The sequence below is a fragment of the Pan troglodytes genome, chromosome 2 (genome assembly GCF_028858775.2).
Source record: "Pan troglodytes isolate AG18354 chromosome 2, NHGRI_mPanTro3-v2.0_pri, whole genome shotgun sequence".
In the NCBI taxonomy this organism is placed as follows: Eukaryota; Metazoa; Chordata; class Mammalia; order Primates; family Hominidae; genus Pan; species Pan troglodytes.
In genome coordinates, this window is record NC_086015.1 from 199,512,609 (window position 1) to 199,538,314 (window position 25,706).

At 45.2% G+C, this 25,706-nt stretch overlaps 1 protein-coding gene across 3 annotated transcripts in view; it reads right to left on the reverse strand.

The window, feature by feature from the left end:
- UBXN7 (UBX domain protein 7) overlaps window positions 1-25,706 on the reverse strand; it is a 79,185-nt gene that overhangs the window by 13,919 nt on the left and 39,560 nt on the right. For all 3 annotated transcript variants that reach the window (XM_063805257.1, XM_054680292.2, NM_001280321.1), the window contains 3 exon segments: window positions 24,666-24,778; window positions 2,569-2,715; window positions 115-205 (listed from right to left, as the gene is read on the reverse strand). In XM_063805257.1, the coding sequence (XP_063661327.1) occupies window positions 115-205; window positions 2,569-2,715; window positions 24,666-24,778 (351 nt within the window).

A 25,706-nucleotide genomic window follows, 5' to 3' on the forward strand; every position in this document is an offset into this window, starting at 1 on the left:
CACCTAAATTACTGCAATTCTGAAAACAGATCCAGTCAAATATTAAAGATCAATCATTTAGGTAACTGAAAGACAAGTAATAGGTTAAAAGCTGCGTGCTGATATAAATCTTACCTGTCCGTGGGTCCAATATGGAAACATAGGGGAAATCCCCTAACTTATAAAACTGTATGTATCTCTGACCTTCCTCACTGTCATGATAAACCTGTTAAATCATTGATATAAAAAAAAAAGTCAGCCTCTAAGAAAAGAACCAACTATAACCTTCTTATATACCAACATCAATTAGCTCTCCAAATATACCTCCGGCCTATGTATTAAGATCTCACTCCTACACTAAAAAGAAAATGAATCTGGTTTGAACTCCTTCAACTTCCCACTTCCAGCACTCTCTGGAAATTTACCATAAACATATTGACCCATTCCTCCTCCTTTCCCAGTTCAGATGAGGTATTATTCTTCCTGCTCAAGTTATCTGTCAACTATGTCATTCATAACTCTCAACCATATACATCTTAATAAATTACAATATATTAAGATTATGGGCCAGGCATGGTGGCTCACGCCTGTAATCCCAGTACTTTGGGAGGCCGAGGCGAGTGGATCACAAGATCAGGAGATTGAGACCATCCTGGCCAACATGGTGAAACCCTGTCTCTACTAAAATACAAAAATTAGCCGGGCCTGGTGACAGGCGCTTGTAGTCCCAGCTACTCGGGAGACTGAAGCAGAGGAATCGCTTGAACCCTCCCGGGTGAGCTGAGATCGTGCCACTGCACTCCTGCCCAGCGACAATGCAAGACTTGTCTCAAAAAAAAAAAAAAAGATTATGGCTCCACATGGTGGCTCGCACCTATAACCCTAGCACTTTGTAGGGCAGAGGCAGAGGACAGCTTGAGGCCAGGAGTTTGAGACCAGCCTGGGCATCTCCACGAGAAGTTTTTTTGTTTTTTTTTTTGTTTGTTTGTTTTTAAATTAGCCAGGTTTAATGGTGTGCACCTATAGTCCCAGCAACTCAGGAGACTGAGGTGGGAAGATCCCTTGAGCCTATAGGGGTTAGAGCCTGCAGTGAGCTATGACTGCACCACTGTGTTCCGGCCTGGGTGACAGAGCAAGACCCTGTCCATTTATTTAAAAAAAAAAGAAAAAAGAAAAGAAAAGAAAGAAAGAAAAAAAGATTATAAGCTCAAGAGTCCAGCACAGTGCTAAGCAAAGAGCTGCTCGATCAATATTTGTTGAATAAAATACAAGGAATTTTACCATTACAGTTACATTAAATTTAGGGGCCTGTAAAATATAAACAGGCAAATTAATAACATTAATAGCATATCTTACAGTAGGGGAAAAAATTAAGCTCCTTCATAAGTTTTTATTTTCTATAACTTTTCACAAAATAAAAAATAAAAAAATTGAGCCGGCACGGTGATTCATGCCTATAATCCCAGCACTTTGGGAAGCCAAGGGAAGCAGATGGCTTGGGCCCAGGAGTTCGAGACGAGCCTGGGCAATATGGCAGGACCCCATCTCTACAAAAAAAAAAAAAAAAAAAAAATTATATGGGCATAGTGGTGCATGTTTGTGGTCCCAACTACTCAAGAAACTGAGGTGGAAGGATCATTTGAGCCCAGGAGGTCAAGGCTGAGCCATGTTCATGCCACTGCATTGCAGCCTGGGTGACAGAGCAAAACCCTGTCTCACAGTGGGGGAAAAATGATACAAGGTCTGTAACCTTATCTCATTAGCTGGGAAGACTAAAGTGACATGTCTAAGAACACAGAGTTAAAAAGTATCAAACTCAAGCTAAAATCTAAGTCTTAGCCAAATGCTTCCAATTATCTCAAGATCTTCTATACCTGCACTGTCTAATACAGCAACCATTATCCACAAGTGGCTACTGAAGCACCTGAAATCTTGCTACTCCAAATGGAAAAGGGGTGTAAGTATAAAATACAAACCATATCTTGAAGACTCAACACCAAATAAATGCAGATCATCTCATTATTTTTGTATTAGTTATATAGATATATTGATTTAACCAAATACATTATTAAAGTTAATTTCATCTATTTTGATTAATCTTTTTTAATGTGGCTACTGGAAAAATTTAAATTATGTGTACAGCTTACAATATATTTCTACTGAACAGTACAGTTTGTTTGTTTTGTTTTGTTTGAGACGGAGTCTAGCTCTATTGTTCAGGCTGGAGTGTAATGGTGTGATCTTGGCTCACTGCAGTCTCCGCTACCCGGGTTCAAGTGATTCTCCTGCCTCAGCCTCCCGAGTAGCTGGGATTACAGGTGCCCGCTGCCACACCTGGCTAATTTTTTGTATTTTTAGGAGAGACAGGGTTTCACCATGTTGGCCAGGCTGGTCTCAAACTCCTGACCTCAGGTGATCCGCCGGCCTCAGCCTCCCAAAGTGCTGGGATTATAGGCATGAGCTACTGCCCCCAGCCGGTTTTACCTTTTTTTAAATGTCTTAATTCATTATAACCCAATTCCTTTCCCTCAACAACCCACACTACAAAAGTAAAATTCTACAAAACTTCTGATTAACTCTCCTTTTCACCTGCCAGAAAATGAAATGTTCCCGGATAATATTCTTCACAGCTTCGTTGCTCCACACATCGCGGTTGAGGCACTGACATGCAAAGTCTTGAACATTTTGAATGTTTATCATCAGCCACTTATTTTGCATCTGGCCACACTCTTTAGCCTGCAAGAGTAAAGTTACACATTTGTTAGAAATAATTTCTACTTAGTGACAGATGTTTCCGTAGTTGTTCAGAGGTTGTTGTCTTTCATTAAAAATACTAAGTTTTTGCCAGATATGACATCTAGAGTTTTCAGCATTTATACATTCTATATATTTACTTCGCATATGCATGTATAGCTATACTGTCCATTTCAAGCACTTCTCAAATTTAAATGAACTCATTTCTCTTTTATCCAGTTATTTGTTATAATGGCTGATTCTTTCTTTCCTTTCTTTCTTTCTTTCTTTTTTTTTTTTTTTTTTTTTTTTTGAGACAGAGTCTAACTCTATTGCCCAGGCTAGAGTGCAGTGGGGCAGTCTCGGCTCACTGCAACCTCCACCTCCTGAGTTCAAGTGATTCTCTCGCCGCAGCCTCCCAAGTAGTTGGGATTAAAGGCGTGCCCCAACACGCCTGGCTGATTTTTGTATTTTTAGTAGAGAGGGGGTATCAACATGTTGGCCAGGCTGGTCTCGAACTTCTGACCTCAAATGACCCGTCCACCTTGGCCTCCCAAAATGCTGGAATTACAGGTGTGACTCATCATGACCGGTAATGGCTGAATTTTTAATGTATGTTTAAACATCTTTACCTGAAAAGGATTCAACAAACTTAAGATCAACAAGTCACATAATTTTATTCTCTTGCAACCTCCATCAACAATTTTTTTTTTTTTGAGACGAGCTTTGCTCTTGTTGCCTAAGTCGGAGAACAATGGCACAATCTCAGCTCACTACAGCCTCCACCTACTAGGTTCAAGTGATTCTTCTGCCTTAGCCTACCGAGTAGCTGGGATTACAGGTGTGTGCCACCACGCCTGACTAATTTTTTATATATTTTTAGTAAAGAGACGGGGTTTCACCATGTTGGCCAGGCTGGTCTCAAACTCCTGACCTCAGGTGACGCACCCATCTCAGCCTCCCAAAGTGCTGGGATCATAGGCGTGAGCCACCGCGCCCAGCCAATTATACTTCTTTTTAATGAATGCAATTGGTGTGTATATTTTACTTTGTTTTCTTCAACATCATTTCTGGAACATTTTTAAACTGAGATTAAATCATATTAATCTCAGTTATTAGGCATATATGCTGTTTTGGAGAATCACCCTAAACATTTTAGTAAAAACTGCTGAGAGTTTTTTCTCTTAAGAGTTGTCTTCCTAGGAGTAGATTCCAAAAATTGGGATTACAAGGTCAAAGAATGTTTGAGAATGATCCTCAAACAACTCTACGATTCGTACAACAGATATCGATACATCAATCGTTAGTGCGTACTTTTTGCCTGTCAGTCCCTTGTCAGCATAAAGACCCATGAAATGCTGCTGAGTGGAAAACAATGGCAGAAAAGCAAATAAGCAAATGCTGCCTCAAATCTTTGCCTAGGAAAGAACAGTGACACGAAACCATAGTTTTGGAATAAATTTATCCTAGAACAGTATTCTTTTCCAAATCAGTGTGACATGGGAAAATCTTAAGAATCAATGAATTTGGTGTAATAACAATCCAAGAACATACTGGACATCATTTTGTGGGTACTGAAAAATGTGAGACTGAGAATATCTTCTGTTTTAAGAAGGTCTACATCATCTCACAAATAGCTTTTTTTTTGTATGAATCCCCCAGAATAAATTATTTTCTTTTTTGTTTTTTATATTTTTTGTAGAGACAGGGGTTTCACTATGTTAGCCAGGCTGGTTTGGAACACCTAGCCTCAAATGATCCTCCTGCCCTGGCCTCCAAAAGTCCTGGGATTACAGGTGTCAGTCACCCTACTCAGCCCCAGAATAAATTATCTTCTAATATTTGCTTACTGATTCCATGGGTGAAAACCCAAGGTCTAAAAAGAAATATCCTCATATTGTGCCAGGAAGCCACATTTAACTGGTCAAAGGCTTATTTTAAAATATACAAATATAATAATTTCTTGCTTATAAGAAGTAATATTTCCATTTACTTCCTTATAGGACAAAGATTAAAAAAGTGAATGATAAATGAATAATTAAGCTGCTTTAACTACAGAAACAGTATTTGAAAATAAACAGAAAAATGACCATACGTTCTAGAGATAGACTAGAGCGCACATATTCCTACAGCAGGGTAAATTTACATAAGTCTGCCCCAAAAACAATGACAAGAAAAAAATGTACACAACTGAAAATGAATAAAAGTCCAGAGTTTAAAATGGAAGAGTCACTTTTTTTTTTCGCTTTTAAAAATTTGTTTACTCACATTCATGCTTTCATTATCTCAGATTTATTCATTCAACAAATACTGAGTACCTATCATGTTTCAGGTACAGTTATAGATATTAAAGTTATAGCAGTTCTAAAATATAAAAATCCTTGCCTTCGTGAAGCTTCCAATGGGGGAGAAACCTAATACTAGCAAAAGAAACTTGGAAATGATACTAACCACATTGAAGATACTGTTAAAAAATTGTTACTGCTAAAAGGAAGGGTGCAAAGACACAATTTTCAAACAAAACAACAATATTGGGAGGGAATAAAAGAGTCTTGAATAGGCCAGGTGCAGTGGCTCACACCTGCAATCCCAGCACTTTGGGAGGCCGAGGTGGGTGAATCACCTGAGGTCAGGAGTTCAAGACCAGCCTGGTCAACATGGTGAAACCCCATCTCTACTAAAAACACAAAATTAGCCAGGCATGGTGGTGGGCACCTGTAATCCCAGCTACTCAGGAGGCTGAGGCAGGAGAATTGCTTGAACCTGGGCGGCAGAGGTTGCAGTGAGCCAAGATCGTGCCATTGCACTCCAGCCTGGCCAACAGAGTGAGACTCTGCCAAAAAAGAGAAAAGAAAGAAAAGAAAGAAAAGAAAGAAAAGAAAGAAAGGAAGGAAGGAAGGAAGGAAGGAAGGAAGGAAGGAAAGAAAAGAAAAGAAAAGAAAAGAAAAGAAGGAAGAAAAAAAGGAAGGAGGGAAGGAAGGAAGGAAGGGAAGAAGGGAGGGAGGGAGGGAGGGAGGAAGGAAGGAAGGAAGGGAAAGGAAAGGAAAAAGGAGAGGAAGAAAGAAGAGTCTTGAATAAGTCTAGAGATCTCATGTACAACATGAGGACTATACTTAATAATATCGTATTATACATTGAAAATGTGCTGAGAGCAGATTATTAGGTGCTGTTACCACACACACACACACACACACACACACACACACACGTAAAAAGACAATTATGGAAGGTAAGGACAGGTTAATTTGCTTGACTGTAGTAATCATTTTACTATGTATATCCAATCTTCATGTTATACATCTTAAATATGTACAGTAGTCTGGAGCAGTGGCTCACACCTATAATCCCACTGCCTTGGGAGGCCAAGACAGGAGGATTGCTTAAGGCAAGGAGTTCGAGACCACCCTGGGCAACACAGCAAGACCCCATCTCTAAAAAGATTTAAAATAATTGAATATATGCAATTTAAAAAGAGAGAGTCTTAAAAATAATCTAAGTATACCAATTATGTGAATCAAGGACTGGAGGTGAGAGTGGGCCATGAGAAAAATAATCTCCTCATGGAAGATTATCATTGAAGAAGATTACTGGAATCCTTGGAATCTATTAGGTTGTTCTGAATCAACATTTCAAAGCCATTATAATGGAGACCCCAGAGTAAAACAGCGGGAGACTAACGTCTCTCCCAGTACCAGCCAGATCAGGAAGGCATGATAAAAAAGGATTTAGGCCTGGCATGGTGGCTCATGCCTGTAATCCCAGCACTTTGGGAGGCCGATGTGGGCTGATCATTTGAGCCCAAGAGTTCAAGACCAGCCTGGTCAACATGGCGAAACCCCATCTCTACTAACGATACTAAAATTAGACGAGCGTGGTGGCGCATGCCTGTAATCCCATCTACTTGGGTAGCTGAGGTACAAGTATTGCTTGAATCTGGCAGGCAGAGGTTGCAGTGAGCTGGGATCATGCCACTGCACTCCAGCCTAGGCAACAGGGCAAGACTGCCTCAAAAAAAGAAAGAAAAAGAAAATGAAGGATTTGAACAAATTTAATATGTTTCAGTAAGTATATATGCATAAAGTCGAGAAGAAAATATATTAAAATATACACAGTACTTTTTTATGGAAATGGAAATTACAATTTTATTTTTCCTTGTTCATTTTCTAAATTTCAATGATTTGTCTAATTTGAATAAAACTAAATGTAAACAATATAAAGTTTAATCAGAAAAATGTTATATATTGCCAGGGGCAGTGGCTCTTGCCTGTAATCACAGCACTTTGGGAGGCCGAGGTGGGTGGATCACCTGAGGTCAGGAGTTCGAGACCAGCTTGACCAATATGGTGGTGAAACCTCGTCTCTACTAAAATTTAAAAAATTAGCCAGGCGTGGTGGTGTGTACCTATAGTCCCAGCTACTCGGGAGGGTGAGACAGGAGAATCGCTTGAACCCAGGAGGCGGAGGTTGCAGTGAGCTGAGATCGCGCCACTGCACTCTGGCCTGGGCGACAGAGCGAGATTCTGTCTCAAAAAAAAAAAAAAAAAAAGAAAAGAAAAAGGAAAAATTAGTTACTAAGTAGGCTCTTCTTCACATTTTCGGCTATTTTCACTTGCATTTATATTAAATACTTATGAAATTAACAAAATATTCTTAGTAATTAGAGCTAGGTGCATGTGTAATGGGATACCAATTTAAAATGTGGGGTTTTTTTCCTCATGAAATAAGAAATATTGGCCGGGTCCAGTGGCTCACACTGGTAATCTCAGAACTCTGGGAGGCCAAGGCTGGTTGATCACTGGAGCTCAGGAGTTCAAGACCAATCTGGGCAACGTGGCAAAACCTCATCTCTACAAAAAATACAAAATTTAGCCAGGTATGGTGGCACACGCCCATAATCCAGGCTACCTGGGGGACTAAGTTGGGCAGATCACTTGAACCCAGGAAGTTGGGGCTGCAGTGAGCCGAGATCGTGCCACTGCACTCCAGCCTGGGTGACAGAGTGAGACTGTGTCTCAAAAAAAAAAAAAAAGGAAGAAATATTACCGAAATTGTTCTGATTCTTTCTGTACAAGATTCCTTCTGGCATAATCATGATTTCACAAAGGCTAATTAATTAAACTGCTTTAGACCCCGTGGACACACAACAGTCAAGAAAACGAAGGCCCTGTGTTCACACAGCTTACAGCATGGTGGGGAAAGAGGAAAACGTAGGAAACATTCCCTTGCCCAGGTCAGACCATTTGGCCTCAGTGCTCTGCTCACTCAGCTGGTCTTCTTGGCGGTACCAGCTCTTTCCAACATCAGTATGCTCACACTGTATTTTCCCTCAGACCTGCCCATCGTTCGCATTCCCTCGCTTCACTAAGGTTTCTATTCATATCTCATCCTTTCAGAAATCTTCCCTAATCTTCCTAATACAGTCCTTTCTCTTCACAATTATAAACATATGTGGAACCTACGAAATCAATCTGGCTTTCAATTTGGCTGTAAGAAGAAACTGAATTTGGCAACATGGACACATCTACTTGCAAAGGACACTAGAAATTTCCAGATGCTTAACTCAATTCAGACCACACACATCAAATGGCCCTGAACAAAATACAGCCCCCCTCTCTCCTTCCCTTATTGTATTTTATTCTCCTTTTTTTTTCTTTTGAGACAGGGTCTCCCTGTGTTGCTCAGGGTGGAGGGCAATGGCACCACCACAACTCACTGCAGCCTCAACCTCCTGGGCTCAAGCGATCCTCCTACCCCAGCCTCCTGAGTAGCTGCTGGGGACCACAGGTGTGCACCACCACGTCCAGCTAATTTTTTCGACTTTTTGTAGAGACAGAGTTCCACCATATTGCCCAGGCTGGTCTCGAACTCCTGGGCTCAAGTAATCTACTCCCTTCAGCCTCCCACCAAAGTGCTGGGATTACAGGCATGAGCCACTGCATCCAGCTACATTTTATTCTTTCTCCAAGCAACTACTATAACTTGAAATCAATGTCACACTCTCTCTCTCCATCAAAGACAAACATATGTATTATATTCACTATTATATATATGTGTTTGTTTTACGTTATTTGTTTATAGTCTGTTTCTCCTACTAGATTATAAACGCTACAATGGCAAGGATTTTATATAATTTACCACTATCTCCCTGTGGCAGAAACTGCTTATAGGTACCAAATAACCCATTCTCCCCTTGTCCCTCTTACTTATAGAACCTCCAGTTTTTAACTAAGCATCTGGATTTCCTAGTGTCCCTTGCAAATGGGTGTAGCCATGCTGCCAAGTTATAGTAGATGGAATGTAGACAGAAGTGCTGGGTACAACTTCTAGGTTGTTCCCTTCAAGGGAAATGTGTACCCTTATCAGCTCCTCCCTCTTCCATGTTGTTTATTTTTTTTTAAGTGAAAGCAAGTTTATTAAGAAAGTAAAGGAATAAAGTATGGCTATTCCATAGGCAGAGCAGCCCAAGGGCTGCTGGTTGCCAATTTTTATGTTTATTTCTTGCTTATATGCTAATCAAGGAGTGGATTACTTATGAGTTTTCCAGGAAAAGGTTGGGCAGTTCCGAGAACTGAGGGCTCCTCCCCCTTTTTAGACGATACAGGGCAACTTCCTGATGTTGCCATGGCATTTGTAAACTGCCACTGCACTGGTGGGAGTGGAGCAGTGAGGATAACCAGGTCACCCTCATCACCATGTTGGTTTTGGGGGATTTTAGCCAGCTTCTTTCCATGTTGGTTTTGGGGGATTTTAGCCACAGCTTCTTTCCATGTTGGTTTTGGTGGATTTTAGCCAACTTCTTTCCATGTTGGTTTTGGGGGATTTTAGCCACAGCTTCTTTCCATGTTGGTTTTGGTGGATTTTAGCCAGTTTCTTTCCATGTTGGTTTTGGTGGATTTTAGCCAGCTTCTTTCCATGTTGGTTTTGGGGGATTTTAGCCAGCTTCTTTCCATGTTGGTTTTGGGGGATTTTAGCTTCTTTACTGCAACATGTTTCATCAGCAAGGCCTTCATGACCAGTTTCTTGTGCTGACCTCCTATCTCATCCCATGACTTAGAATGTCTAACCTTCTGGGAATGCAGCCCACTAGGTCTCAGCCTTATTTTACTGAGCCCCTATTCAAAATGGAGTTGCTCTGTTTTAAATGCTTCTGACATTTCCTCCCTCCCTTTTACAAGAGAACCCTTAATCCTAAGGGTTGTAGAGGGAAAAAGATTCAACTTCTGTAACTTCTTCATGCTTAATAGGGATGATGATATTCCTGTCTATTAGATCTCTTGCATTCAGAGTAGAGAGGACCTCAGTCTGAAAGCATCTGTATGGCGAGCGCCATTCCTAACTCTTGAGTCCCAACAGAAGGTGGTATCCTTCAGCCAACTGGTGCTCACAGATGATTTTCCTTTGGGTCAGGGGTATCTTCGGTATCATCCCTTCTGTGATTCGCCAGAAAGATGTTACTGGGCCCCACCACTTAACCAAAGTTAGCCTTTGGGTTGGTGGTTTCCTCAGTATTGTCCCTTCTGTGGTCGCCAGAATGTTACCGGAAAGGGGTCCGGATCCAGATCCCAAGAGAGGGTTCTTGGATCTAGTGCAGGAAAGAATTCAGGGCGAGCCTATAGAGTAAAGTGAAAGCAGGTTTATCAAGAATGTGAAGGTCACGCCTGTAATCCCAGCACTTTGGGAGGCCAAGGCGGGTGGATCACGAGGTCAGGAGATCGAGACCATCCTGGCTACCAGGGTGAAACCACATCTCTATTAAAAAATACAAAAAATCAGCTGAGCGTGGTGGTGGGCGCCTGTGGTCCCAGCTACTCAGGAGGCTGAGGAAGGAGAATGGAGTGAACCTAGGAGGTGGAGCGTGCAGTGAGGCGAGATAGCGCCACTGCAGTCCAGCCTGGGCGAAAGAGCGAGATTTCATCTCAAAAAAAAAAAAAAAAAAAAGAATGTGAAGGAATGAAGAACAGCCACTCCATAGGCAGAGGAGCCTTCCATGCTGTTTAGTAAGCAAACATGGTGGTAAGGCAACTTGAATCATGCAGACAAGGGCAAGCAAGACCTAGGAGATGGCAGAACAAGACAGAAAACAATTCTGCAACTCTAATAACTTTACAGAGCTAATCATCCTAATAGCCTGGACTTCCATCTTGCTTAAGCTACTGTTTGTTTGTGGTGGGGTGTTCCAAGATGGCCAAATAGGAGCAGCTCCAGTCTGCAGCTCCCAGCATGATCAATGCAGAAGACGGACAATTTCTGCATTTCCAACTGAGGTACCTGGTTCATCTCACTGGGACTGGGTGGAGAGCGGGTGCAGCCCACGGAGGGCGAGCTGAAGCAGGGCAGCGTGATGCCTCACCTGGGAAGTGCAAGGGGTCGGGGAAATCATTTCCCTTTCCTAGCCAAGGGAAGCCGTGACAGACTATCTGGAAAAACGGGGCACTCCCACCCAAATACCGCATTTTCCCCAAGGTCTTAGCAATTGGCAAGCAAGGTGATTCTCTTTCGTACCTGGCTTGGCAGGTCCCATGCCCATGGAGCCTTGCTCACTGCCAGCGCAGCAGTCAGAGATTGATCTGTGAGGTGGCAGCCTGGCTGAGGGAGGGGCGTCCGCCATTGCTGAGGCTTGAATAGGTAAACAAAGCGGCTGGGAAGCTTGAACTGGGCAGAGCCCACCACAGCTCAACAAGGCCTACTGCCCCTAAACTCCACCTCTGTGGGCAGGGCATAGCTGAACAAAAGGCAGCAGACAACTTCTGCAGACTTAAACGTCCCTGTCTAACAGCTCTGAAGAGAGCAGTGGTTCTCCCAGCATGGTGTTTGAGCTCTGAGAACGGACAGATGGCCTCCTCAAGTGGGTCCCTGACTCCCGTGTAGCCTAACTGGGAGACACCTCCCAGCAGGGGCCGACAGACACCTCATACAGGCGGCTGCCCCTCTGGGACGAAGCTTCCAGAGGAAGGCTCAGGCAGCAATATTTGCAGTTCTGCAGCTTCTGCTGGTGATACCCAGGCAAACAGGGTCTGGAGTGAAACTCCTGCAAACTCCAACAGACCTACAGCTGAGGGACCTGACTGTTAGAAGGAAAACTAACAAACAAAAAGGAATAGCATCTACATCAACAAAAAGGTCATCTACACCAAAATCCCATCTGTAGGTCACCAACATCAAAGACCAAAGGTAGATAAAACCACAAAGATGGGGAGAAACCAGAGCAGAAAAGATGAAAATTCTAAAAATCAGAGCGCCTCTTCTCCTCCAAAGGATCGCAACTCCTTGCCAGCAACGGAACAAAGCTGGATGGAGAATGACTTTGACAAGTTGACAGAAGTAGTCTTCCAAAGGTCGGTAATAACAAACTTCTCCGAGCTAAAGGAGGATGTTCGAACCCATCGCAAGGAAGCTAAACACCTTGAAAAAAGATTAGATGAATTGCAAACTAGAATAAACAGTGTAGAGAAGAACTTAAATGACCTGATGGAGCTGAAAACCACAGCACAAGAACTTCGTGACGCTTGCATAAGCTTCAATAGCTGATTTGATCAAGTGGAAGGAAGGGTATCAGTGAGTGAAGATCAAATTAATGAAATAAAGTGAGAAGACAAGGTTAGAGAAAAAAGAGTAAAAAGAAACAAACAAAGCCTCCAAGAAATATGAGACTATGTGAAAAGACCAAATCTACGTTTGATTGGTGTACCTGAAAGTGATGGGGAGAATGGAACCAAGTTGGAAAACACTCTTCAGGACATTATCCAGGAGAACTTCCCCAACCTAGCAAGGCAGGCCAACATTCAAATTCAGGAAATACAGAGAACACCACAAAGATACTCCTCAAGAAAAGCAACCCCAAGACACATAATTGTCAGATTCACCAAGGCTGAAATGAAGGGAAAAGTGTTAAGGGCAGCCAGAGAGAAAGGTCGAGTTACCCACAAAGGGAAGCCCATCAGACTAACAGCAGATATCTCTGCAGAAACCCTACAAGCCAGAAGAGTGGGGGCCAATATTCGACATTCTTAAAGAAAAGAATTTTCAACCCAGAATTTCATATCCAGCCAAACTAAGCTTCATAAGTGAAGGAGAAATAAAATACTTTACAGACAAGAAAATGCTGAGACATTTTGTCACCACCAGGCCTGCCTTACAAGAGCTCCTGAAGGAAGCACTAAACATGGAAAGAAACAACTGGTGCCAGCCACTGCAAAAACATGCCAAATTGTAAAGACCATTGATGCTAGGAAGAAACTGCATCAACTAATGGGCAAAATAACCAACTAACATCATAATGACAGGATCAAATTCACACACAATAATATTAACCTTAAATGTAAATGGGCTAAATGCCCCAATTAAAAGACACAGACTGGCAAATTGGATAAAGAGTTAAGACCCATCAGTGTGCTGTATTCAGGAGACCCATCTCACATGCAAAGACACACATAGGCTCAAAATAAAGGGATGGAGGAAGATCTACCAAGCAAATGGAAAGCAAAAAAAATGCAGGGGTTGGCCGGGCACAATGGCTCATGCCTGTAATCCCAGCACTTTGGGAGGCCAAGGCAGGTGGATCACGAGGTCAGGAGATTGAGACCATCCTGGCTAACATGGTGAAACCCCGTCTCTACTGAAAATACAAAAAAATTAGCCGGGCGTGGTGGCAGGCGCCTATAGTCCCAGCTACTCGGGAGGCTGAGGTGGGAGAATGGCATGAACCCAGGAGGCAGAGCTTGCAGTGAGCCCAGATCGTACCACTGCACTCCAGCCTGGGCCACAAAGCAAGACTCCATCTCCAAAAAAAAAAAAAAAAAAGAAAGAAAAAAACACAGGGGTTGCAATCCTAGTCTCTGATAAAACAGACTTTAAACCAACAAAAATCAAAAGAGACAAAGAAGGCCATTACATATTGGTAAAGGGGTCAATTCAACAAGAAGAGCTATCCTAAATATATATGCATCCAAATTCAAAAAGCAAGTCCTTAGAGACCTACAAAGAAGAGACTTAGACTCCCACACAATAATAATGGGAGAATTTAACACCCCACTGTCAATATTAGACAGATCAATGAGACAGAAAGTTAACAAGGATATCCACGACCTGAACTCAGCTCTGCAGCAAGCAGACCTAATAGACATCTACAGAACTCTCCACCCCAAATCAACAGAATATACATTTCTTCTCAGCACCACATCACACTTATTCCAAAACTGACCACATAGTTGGAAGTAAAGCACTCCTCAGCAAATGCAAAAGAACAGAAATCACAACAAACTGTCTCTCAGACCACAGTGCAATCAAATTAGAACTCAGGATTAAGAAACTCATTCAAAACTGCACAACTACATGGAAACTGAACAACCTGCTCCTGAATGACTACTGGGCACATAACGAAATGAAGGCAGAAATAATGATGTTCTTTGAAACCAATGAGAACAAAGACACAACGTAACAGAATCTCTGGGACACACTTAAAGCAGTGTGTAGAGGGAAACTCATAGCACTAAATGCCCACAAGAGAAAGCAGGAAAGATCTAAAATTGACACCCTAACATCACAATTAAAAGAACTAGAGAAGCAAGAGCAAACACATTCAAAAGCTAGCAGAAGGCAAGAAATAACTAAGATCAGAGCAGAACTGAAGGAGATAGAGACATAAAAAACCCTTCAAAAAATCAATGAATCCAAGAGCTGGTTTTTTGAAAAGATCAACAAAATTGATAGACCACTAGCAAGACTAATAAAGAAGAAAAGAGAGAAGAATCAAATAGACGCAATAAAAAATGATCAAGGTGATATCACCACTGATCGCACAGAAATACAAACTACCACCAGATAATACTATAAACACCTCTATGCAAATAAACTAGAAAATATAGAAGAAATGGGCAAATTCCTGGACACATACACCCTCCCAAGACTAAACCAGGAAGAAGTTGAATCTCTGAACAGACCAATAACAGGCTCTGAAATTGAGGCAATAATTAACAGCCTAACAACCAAAAAAAGTCCAGGACCAGACGGATTCACAGCCAAATTCTACCAGAGGTACAAAGAGGAGCTGGTACCATTCCTTCTAAAACTATTCCAATCAACAGAAAAAAAGGGAATCCTCCCTAACTCATTTTATGAGGCCAACATCATCCTGATACCAAAGCCTGGCAGAGACACAACAAAAAAGGAGAATTTTAGACCAATATCCCTGATGAACATTGATGCGAAAATCCTCAATAAAATACTCGCAAACCGAATCTAGCAGCACATGAAAAAGCTTATCCACCATGATCAAGTCGGCTTCATCCCTGGGATGCAAGGCTGGTTCAACATATGCAAATCAATAAACATAATCCATCATATAAACAGAACCAACGACAAAAACCACGATTATCTCAACAGATGCAGAAAAGACCTTCGACAAAATTCAACAGCCCTTCACGCTAAAAATTCTCAATAAACTAGGTATTGATGGAACGTATCTCAAAATAATAAGAGATATTTATGGCAAACCCACAGCCAATACCATACTGAATGGGCAAAAACTGGAAGCATTCCCTTTGAAAACCGGCACAAGACAAGGATGCCCTCTCTCACCACTCCTATTCAACATAGTGTTGGAAGTTCTGGCCAGGGCAATCAGGCAAGAGAAATAAATAAAGGGTATTCAATTAGGAAATGAGGAAGTCGCTCTCCCTCTCCCTCTCCCCTTTGCACGGTCTCCCTCTGATGCTGAGCGGAGGCTGGACTGTACTGCCGCCATCTCGACTCACTGCAACCTCCCTGCCTGATTCTCCTGCCTCAGCCTGCTGAGTGCCTGGGATTGCAGGCGCACGCCACCACGCCTGACTGGTTTTCGTATTTTTTGGTGGAGACGGGGTTTCGCCGTGTTGGCCAGGCTGGTCTCCAGCTCCTGACCGTGAGTGATCTGCCAGCCTCGGCCTCCCGAGGTGCCGGGATTGCAGACGGAGTCTCGCTCAGTCAGTGCTCAATGTTGCCCAGGCTGAAGTGCAGTGGCGTGATCTCGGCTCGCTACAACCTCCACCTCCCAGCCGCCTGCCTTGGCCTCCCAAAGTGCCGAGATTGCAGCCTCTGCCCGGCCGCCACCCCATCTAGGAAGTGAGGAGCGCCTCTGCCCCGCCACCCCGTCTGAGATGTGAAGAGCACCTCTGCCCGGCGGCGACCCCGTCTGGGAACTGAGAAGTGTCTCTGCCCCACCGCCACCCCGTCTGGGAGGTGAGGACCCTCTCTGACTGGCTGCCCCCTCTGAGAAGTGAGGAGCCCCTCCACCCAGCAGCCGCCCCATCTGGGAAGTGAGGAGCCCCTCCGCCCAGCAGCCGCCCATCAGGGAGGTGGGGGGCAGCCCCCGCCCGGCCAGCCACCCCGTCTGGGAAGGGGGGGGGCGCCTCTGCCCGGCCGCCCCGTCTGGGAAGTGAGGAGCCCCTCTGCCCGGCCGCCACCCCGTCTGGGAGGTGTACCCAATAGCTCATTGAGAACGGGCCATGATGACGATGGCGGTTTTGTCGAATAGAAGGGGGGGAAATGTGGGGAAAGGCAGGAGAGATCGGATTGTTACTGTGTCTGCGTAGAAAGAGGTGGACATAGGAGACTCCATTTTGTTCTGTACTAAGAGAAATTCTTCTGCCTTGGGATGCTGTTTATCTATGACCTTACCCCCAACCCCATGCTCTCTGAAACATGTGCTGTGTCCACTAAGGGTTAAATGGATGAAGGGTGGTGCAAGATGTGCTTTGTTAAACAGATGCTTGAAGGCAGCATACTCGTTAAGAGTCATCACCACTCCCTAATCTCAAGTACCCAGGGACACAAACACTGTGGAGGGCAGCAGGGCCCTCTGCCTAGGAAAACCAGAGACCTTTGATCACATGTTTATCTGCTGACCTTCCCTCCACTATTGTCCTATGACCCTGCCACATCCCCCTCTCCGAGAAACACCCAAGAATGATTAATAAATACTAAAAAAAAAAAAAAAAAAAAAAAAGGAAATGAGGAAGTCAAATTGTCCCTGTTTGCAGATGACATGATTGTATATTTAGAAAGCCCCATCGTCTCAGCCCAAAATCTCCTTAAGCTGATAAGCAACTTCAGCAAAGTCTTAGGATACAAAATCAATGTGCAAAAATCACAAGCATTCCTATACACCATTAACAGACAAAGAGCCAAATCATGAGTGAACTCCCATTCACAATTGCTAGAAAGAGAATAAAATACCTAGAAATCCAACTTACAAGGGATGTGAAGGACCTCTTTAAGGAGAACTACTAACCACTGCTCAACGAAATAAAAGAGGACACAAACAAATGGAAGAACATTCCATGCTCATGGATAGGAAGAATCAATACCTGAAAATGGCCATATTGCCCAAAGTAATTTATAGATTCAATGCCAACCCCATCAAGTTACCAACGACTTTCTTCACAGAACTGGAAAAAACTACTTTAAAGTTCGTATGGAACCTAAAAAGAGCCCACATTGCCAAGACAATCCTAAGCAAAAAGAACAAAGCTGGAGGCATCACGCTACCTGACTTCAAACTATACTACAAGGCTACAGTAACCAAAACAGCATGGTGCTGGTACCAAAACAGATATACAGACCAATGGAACAGAACAGAGGCCTCAGAAATAACACCACACATCTACAACCATCTGATCTTTGACAAACCTGACAAAAACAAGAAATGGGGAAAGGATTCCCTATTTAATAAATGGTGCTGGGAAAACTGGCTAGCCATAGGTAGAAAGCTGAAACTGGATCCCTTCCTTACACCTTATACAAAAATTAATTCAAGATGGATTAAAGACTTAAATGTTAGACCTAAAACCATAAAAACCCTAGAAGAAAACCTAGGCAATACCATTCAGGACATAGGCATGGGCAAAGACTTCACAACTAAAACACCAATAGCAATGGCAACAAAAGCCAAAATAGACAAATGGGATCTAATTAAACTAAAGAGCTTCTGCATGGCAAAAGAAACTACCATTAGAGTGAACAGGCAACCTACAGAATGGGAAAAAATTTTTGCAATCTACCCATCTGACAAAAGGCTAATATCCAGAATCTACAAAGAACTCAAACAAATTTACAAGAAAAAAACAAACAACCCCATCGAAAAGTGGGCAAAGGATATGAACAGACACTTCTCAAAAGAAGACATCTATCTATGCAGCGAACAGACACATGAAAAAATGCTCATCATCACTGGTCATCAGAGAAATGCAAATCAAAACCACAATGAGATACCATCTCATGCCAGTTAGAATGGCAATCATTAAAAAGTCAGGAAACAACAGATGCTGGAGAGGATGTAGAGAAATAGGGACGCTTTTACACTGTTGGTGGGAGTGTAAATTAGTTCAACCATTGTGGAAGACAGTGTGGCGATTCCTCAAGGATCTAGAACTAGAATTACCATTTGACCCAGCAATCCTATTACTGGGTATATGCCCAAAGGATTATAAATCATGCTACTATAAAGACACATGCACACGTATGTTTATTGCAGCACTATTCACAACAGCAAAGACTTGGAACCAACCCAAATGTCCATCAATGATAGACTGCATTAAGAAAATGTGGCACATAGATATTCAGAGAAGGACTGTGTGGTAGATAGAGCTCCCTCTCCCCTCTCCCCTCTCCCCTCCCCCCTCTCCCCTCTCCCCTCTCCCCTCTCCCCTCCCCCCTCCCCCCTCTCCCCTCTCCCCTCTCCCCTCTTTCCACGGCCTCCCTCTGATGCCGAGCCGAAGCTGGACGGTACTGCTGCCATCTCAGCTCACTGCAACCTCCCTGCCCGATTCTCCTGCCTCAGCCTGCCGAGTGCCTGCGATTGCAGGCGCGCACCGCCACGCCTGACTGGTTTTCCTATTTTTTTGGTGGAGACGGGGTTTCGATGTGTCGGCTGGGCTGGTCTCCAGCTCCTAACCGCGAGTGATCCGCCAGCCTCGGCCTCCCGAGGTGCCGGGATTGCAGACGGAGTCTCGTTAACTCAGTGCTCAATGGCGCCCAGGCTGGAGTGCAGTGGCGTGATCTCGGCTCGCTACAACCACCTCCCAGCCGCCTGCCTTGGCCTCCCTAAGTGCCGAGATTGCAGCCTCTGCCTGGCAGCCACCCCGTCTGGGAAGTGAAGAGCGTCTCCGCCTGACTGCCCATCGTCTGGGATGTGAGGAGCCCCTCTGCCTGGCTGCCCAGTCTGGAAAGTGAGGAGCGTCTCTGCCCAGCCGCCATCCCATCTAGGAAGTGAGGAGCGCCTCTTCCCGGCCGCCATCACATCTGGGAAGTGAGGAGCGTCTCTGCCCGGCCGCCCATCGTCTGAGATGTGGGGAGCACCTCTGCCCTGCCGCCCCGTCCGGGATGTGAGGAGTGTCTCTGCCCGGCCGCCCTGTCTGAGAAGTGAGGAGACCCTCTGCCTGGCAACCGCCCCGTCTGAGAAGTGAGGAGCCCCTCCGCCCGGCAGCCACCCCGTCTGAGAAGTGAGGAGCGTCCTCCCTCCTCGTCTGGGAGGGAGGTGGGGGGGTCAGCCCCCCGCCCGGCCAGCCGCCCCATCCGGGAGGCGAGGGGTGCCTCTGCCCGGCCGCCCCTACTGGGAAGTGAGGAGCCCCTCTGCCCGGCCAGCCGCCCCGTCCGGGAGGGAGGTGGGGGGGTCAGCCCCCCGCCCGGCCAGCCGCCCCATCCGGGAGGGAGGTGGGCGGATCAGCCCCCCGCCTGGCCAGCCGCCCCGTCCGGGAGGGAGGTGGGGGGATCAGCCCCCTGCCCGGCCAGCCGCCCTGTCCAGGAGGTGGGGGGGGCGCCTCTGCCCGGCTGCCCCTACTGGGAAGTGAGGAGCCCCTCTGCCCGGCCAGCCGCTCTGTCTGGGAGGGAGGTGGGGGGGTCAGCCCCCGGCCCGGCCAGCCGCCCCGTCCGGGAGGGAGGTGGGGGGGTTAGCCCCCCGCCTGGCCAGCCGCCCCATCCGGGAGGTGAGGGGCGCCTCTGCCCAGCCGCCCCTTCTGGGAAGTGAGGAGCCCCTCTGCCCGGCCAGCCGCCCCGTCCGGGAGGGAGGTGGGGGGGTCAGCCCCCCGCCCGGCCAGCCGCCCCGTCCGGGAGGGAGGTGGGGGGGTCAGCCCCCCGCCCGGCCAGCCGCCCCGTCCGGGAGGGAGGTGGGGGGGTCAGCCCCCCGCCCGGCCAGCCGCCCCGTCCGGGAGGGAGGTGGGGGGGTCAGCCCCCCGCCCGGCCAGCCGCCCCGTCCGGGAGGGAGGTGGGGGGGTCAGCCCCCCGCCCGGCCAGCCGCCCCGTCCGGGAGGGAGGTGGGGGGATCAGCCCCCCGCCCGGCCAGCCGCCCTGTCCGGGAGGTGAGGGGCGCCTCTGCCCGGCCGCCCCTACCGGGAAGTGAGGAGCCCCTCTGCCCGGCCAGCCGCCCCCTCCGGGAGGGAGGTGGGGGGGTCAGCCCCCCGCCGGGCCAGCCGCCCCGTCGGGGAGGTGAGGGGTGCCTCTGCCCGGCCGCCCCTACTGGGAAGTGAGGAGCCCCTCTGCCCGGCCAGCCGCCCTGTCCGGGAGGGAGGTGGGGGGTCAGCCCCCCGCCCGGCCAGCCGCCCCGCCCGGGAGGGAGGTGGGGGGGGTCAGCCCCCCGCCCGGCCAGCTGCCCCGTCCGGGAGGTGAGGGGCGCTTCTGCCCGGCCGCCCCTACTGGGAAGTGAGGAGCTCCTCTGCCCGGCCACCACCCCATCTGGGAGGTGTACTCAACAGCTCATTGAGAACGGGCCATGAAGACAATGGCGGTTTTGTGGAATAGAAATGGGGGAAAGGTGGGGAAAAGATTGAGAAATCGGATGGTTGCTGTGTCTGTGTAGAAAGAGGTAGACATGGGAGACTTTTCATTTTGTTCTGTACTAAGAAAAATTCTTCTGCCTTGGGATCCTGTTGATCTGTGACCTTACCCTCAACCCTGTGCTCTCTGAAACATGTGCTGTATCCACTCAGGGTTGAATGGATTAAGGGCGGTGCAAGATGTGCTTTGTTAAACAGATGCTTGAAGGCAGCATGTTCGTTAAGAGTCATCACCACTCCTTAATCTCAAGTACCCAGGGACACAAACACTGCGGAAGGCCGCAGGGTCCTCTGCCTAGGAAAACCAGAGAACTTTGTTCACTTGTTTATCTGCTGACCTTCCCTCCACTATTGTCCTGTGACCCTGCCAAATCCCCCTCTGCGAGAAACACCCAAGAATGATCAATAAAAAAGAAAAAAAAAAAATGTGGCACATATACAACATGGAATACTATGCAGCCATAAAAAAGGATGAGTTCATGTCCTTTGCAGGGACATGGATGAAGCTGGAAACCATCATTCTCAGCCAACTATCACAAGGACAGAAAACCAAACACCACATGATCTCACTCATAGGTGGGTATTGAACAATGAGATCACTTGGATACAGGGCAGGGAACATCACACACTGGGGCCTGTCGGGGGCTGGGGGGCTGGGGGAGGGATAGCATTAGGAGAAATACCTAATGTAAATGAGTTGATGGGTGCAGCAAACCAACATGGCACATGTATACCTATGTATCAAACCTGCATGTTATGCGAATGTACCCTAGAACTTAAAGTATAATAAAATAAATAAATAAATAAGCTACTGTTTGTTTTTTTCCAGTCTCTCTCACATGCAGTCAAACCTTTACTCTTGATCACCTAGAACTAGGTCCTGCAACACAAGGCCTCAATAAATATGTATTGAGTGAACAAGTGAATTAATCAGTCTCTCTCATCTGGTTAGCATGAGCCAGAAAGAATCCTTGAACATGACCTACCTCTAGTTACACTAGCTTCTAAACCTGTAAAACTGTGGCTCACATTTACATCTAATATGAGGAACAAACCTATGGGCCCTCCTTGGTCAGCCAAAGAGTATCCCTCTAATTTTTAACATTTATCTTTCTAAACTTCAATGACTTAATTTTGCATGTTATCTCCCTAATTGTTATAAAACTAATACATGTATCATTAACCATAATGAAATACCTGCTTTTGGAAGGGAATATTTATTTCATTTAAAGTCTTGCAGATGGTTAAGTATAATATTATCAGTGAAAAAAAAAATGGACTGCTGTAAACACAGGCCATGAAATACAAGGCAAAAAAGGTGATATAACTTAAATTTCAGGGGACAACATCAAAAGAGATTCATATTTTCCCTTAATGACCAAGCAGAAAAGTAACTGCTTTTTCACTCCAAAGTGACCAAACTAAATCAAGCTTAGTTACTGCATTACGTCCTAGAGCAACTCATAAGCTAATAAAAATAGAACACGTGCCAAAACAAACTAAGATCCTTTTCTGCCTTTCATATTGCTGCTATTCTCTCTCTCAACGGCTGTAGTATCACCAGAATACTAGAAAGGATAGGCAGCTGCCATGTTGAGACCATGAAGGAAAGATGAAGAAAACTGAGGAGACATCTAACCTGACATCTTTGAGCTTATGAATGAACACCAATAATTTCTTCAACTCTAGGCTTATTACTGACAAAAAGAAAGCATTGTTTGGTCAAATTATCATCATTTGGGTTTTCTGTTACATGCAGCCAAACCACTTTCAAGGTTTTCTGATTCAGAAAATTGAAACTGGAGAGCACGCTGATATGGTTTGGAAATTTGTCCCCTCCAAATCTCACACTGAAATGTAATCCCCAGTGTTGGGGGTGGGGCCTCGTAGGTGGTGTTTGGGTCATGGGGGCAGACCCCTAGTGAATGGCTTGACCCCTTGCTGCTCGCACCATGTGCTACACCGGCTTCCCCTTTGCCTTCTGCCATGACTGCAAGCTTCCTGAGGCCTCACCAGAAGCAGATGTCAGCACAATGCTTTCTATACAGCCTGTAGAAACGTTGAGTCAAAATATACCTTTTTCTTTATAAATTGCCCAGTCTCAGGGATTCCTTTCTAGCAATGCAAGCAAACTAACACACAAGCTTACATTGAAATTCCTTCTCCTAAATACTTCATGTATGACAGTGTAAAAGTATATCAAAGGACACATTTTTAAAAAAATAATCATAACATGTTCAAATATACAGCTGATATACATCGGTTGTTTATTTTAAGAAATGGGGTTTCAGCTCATGCCTGTAATCCCAGCACTTTGGGAACCAAGGCAGAAGGATCACTTGACACCAGGAATTTGAGACCAGCCTGGGGGAACACAGCAAGACCCCCTCTCCACAAAATATTTTTAAAATTGGCCAGGTGTGGTAGTGGGTGTCTGTAGCCCTACTTATTTGGGAGGTTAAGACCAGGGGATCAATTGAGACCATAAGTTGGAGGCTGCAGTGAGCCATGATTTTGCCACTGCACTCCATCCCAGGTGACAGAATGAGAACCTGTCTCAAAAAAAAAAGACAAAGGAAAGGGAAAGATAGGGTCTCACTATGTTGCCCAGGCTGGAGTGCAGTGGTTTTCATAGGCATGATCATCACACACCACAGCCTCAAACTCCTGAACTCAAGGGATCCTCCCACCTCAGCCTCCCAAGTAGTAGTTAGTTTGGGGCACCTGTTGGGCTTGATACACATCATTCTTGCAGTTATTCTTTGGCCTACAGGGTCCTAACAGGTAAGACTTAACTGAAGGCTGGGCGCGGTGGCTCACGCCTGTAATCCCAGCACTGTGGGAGGCTGAGGTGGGCAGATCACGAGGTCAGGAGTTTGAGACCAGCCTGGCCAATATGGTGAAACCCCGTCTCTACTAAAAATACAAAAAATTAGCCAGGCGTGGTGGTGCGCACCTGTTTTCCCAGCTACTCAGGAGGCTGAGGCAGGAGAATTACTTGAACCTGGGAGGCGGAGGTTGCAATGAGCTGAGATCGTGCCACTGCACTCCTACGAGACTCCATCTCAAGGAAAAAAAAAAAAAAAGACTCAACTGAAATGTAACTGATTTACATCTATGGAAATGCTATTGTAATTCAAAAGAGCATTAACATGTTAATCAACACGAAAAGGCAAGCTGTTTGAACACCTCAACAGAAGAGTATCTAAAATCTTTACTAAACTCCTTCATTTAACATATGTGTTCCTCCTAATGCAAGAGAATGGGTCCCAAGGATTATTAAAAAGAATGATCTTTCCTCTGCCCTAAGTAAGTCTGTAAGTTAGCAGACAACCAAGTAAACATACTCTGGAAAGTTTTTGTTTGGGTTTACTCATGATAAAACCAAGAAGAACTGAGGGTGAATGTGTTCTCCAATTAGAGATATTCTTTTCAAACACACTACGATCCGCACAGAAATATAGACAAAAGACTCCTATCAACAATTTACAAATGGCTAACAAACCACACACACTATTCTCAGTAGTCAAAGATATATGAACAAGTGAGATATTTTAAAAAGCTATCAAAATGGCAAAGATTCTAAAATGACACCGCACAAGGCTAATAAAAGGATTTCATCAATCTCATATACTGCTGGTAGAAATATATTTCATATATTGCTGGTAGAAATATAAATCAATGTAACCTTTAGGCATATCATGTAGATATACTTATTATAATGCCAATTCCCTATACACTGACAATGGTTTTTTGTTCTTATAAAAATAAAAAATGCCACTGAAAGCCAGGTGCAGTGGCTCACACCTATAATCCAAGCAGTTTGGGAGGCTGAGGCAAGAGGATTGCTTGAACCTAGGCATTCGAGACCAGCCTGGGCGACACAGTGAGACCCTGTCTCTACCAAAAAAAAATTTTTAATTAGCTGAGTGTCATGGCACATGCCTATAGCCCTAGCTACGTGGGAGGCTGAGGTGGGAGGATCCCTTGAGCCCAAGAGTTCAAGGCTGCAGTGAGCTATGATTGTGTCACTGCAGTCCAGCCTGGACGATAGAGCGAGACCTGCCTCTAAAACAAGTAATTTTTTTAAAAAGGCATTGAAAATGCAAAAGGATTCATAGTTAAGGCACTGACTCTCCAACAACTTACTGTTTCAAAGCTGCCTTTATGCATCAAATCAATGGGTGGCCGGAATAGATCTGCAAGGGTAGTTAATTTCTTATCGATAGCTCCTCCATTTCTTAATTCTTGTTCTTGCCGAACTATAATACAGAAGGATGAAAGTTTCAGTTAGCCATAATCATGAATCACACTTAAAAAAAAAAAAAAAAAAAAACTTCTGTCAATTGAAGGAATTGCTGTCAATATGCTTGACCTCAAATACAAAGATCTAATGTTGACTCTGGAAAAAAAAAATGCAAAGGGAGATAAGAGGAATCTTAAGACTTGGTGGTATTCCCTATCCCAAGGATACAAAGAAAATTAACTGAAAATATCCACTTAATCAAAGTAACCTCTTCACATATTCAGAAACTAACTGTAACATGGGAGAGGCTGAGTGCGGTGGCTCATGTCTATAATTCTAGCACTTTGGATGGCCGAGGTCAGCAGATCACCTGAGGTCAGGAGTTTGAGATCAGCCTGGCCAAGATGGTGAAACCCCGTTTCAACTAAAAATACAAAAAAAAAAAGCCGGGCATGGTGGAGCATGCCTGTAATCCCAGCTACTCGGGAGGCTGAGGCAGGAGAATAGCCTGAACCCTGGAGGCAGAGGTTGCAGTGAGCAGAGATCGCGCCACTGCACTCCAGCCTGGGCAACAGAGTGAGACTCCATCTCAAAAAAAAAAAATTAGCCAGGTGTAGTGGCGCATGCCTGTAGTCCCAGCACTATGGGAGGCTGAGATGTGCGGATCACCTGAGGTCAGGAGTTCAAGGCCAGCCTGGGCAACATGGTGAAACCTCATCTCTACTAAAAATACAAAACTTAGCCGGGTGTGGTGGCACAAGCCTGTAGTCCCAGCTACTCGGGAGGCTGAGGCAGGAGAATCGTTTGAACCTGGGAGGTGAAGGTTGCAGTAAGCTGAGATCATGCCACTGCACTCCAGCCTGGGTGACAGAGCGAGACTCCATCTCAAAAATAAATAGTAATAATAAAAAAAAGATTATGACAGTAGAGATGATGACCACTGT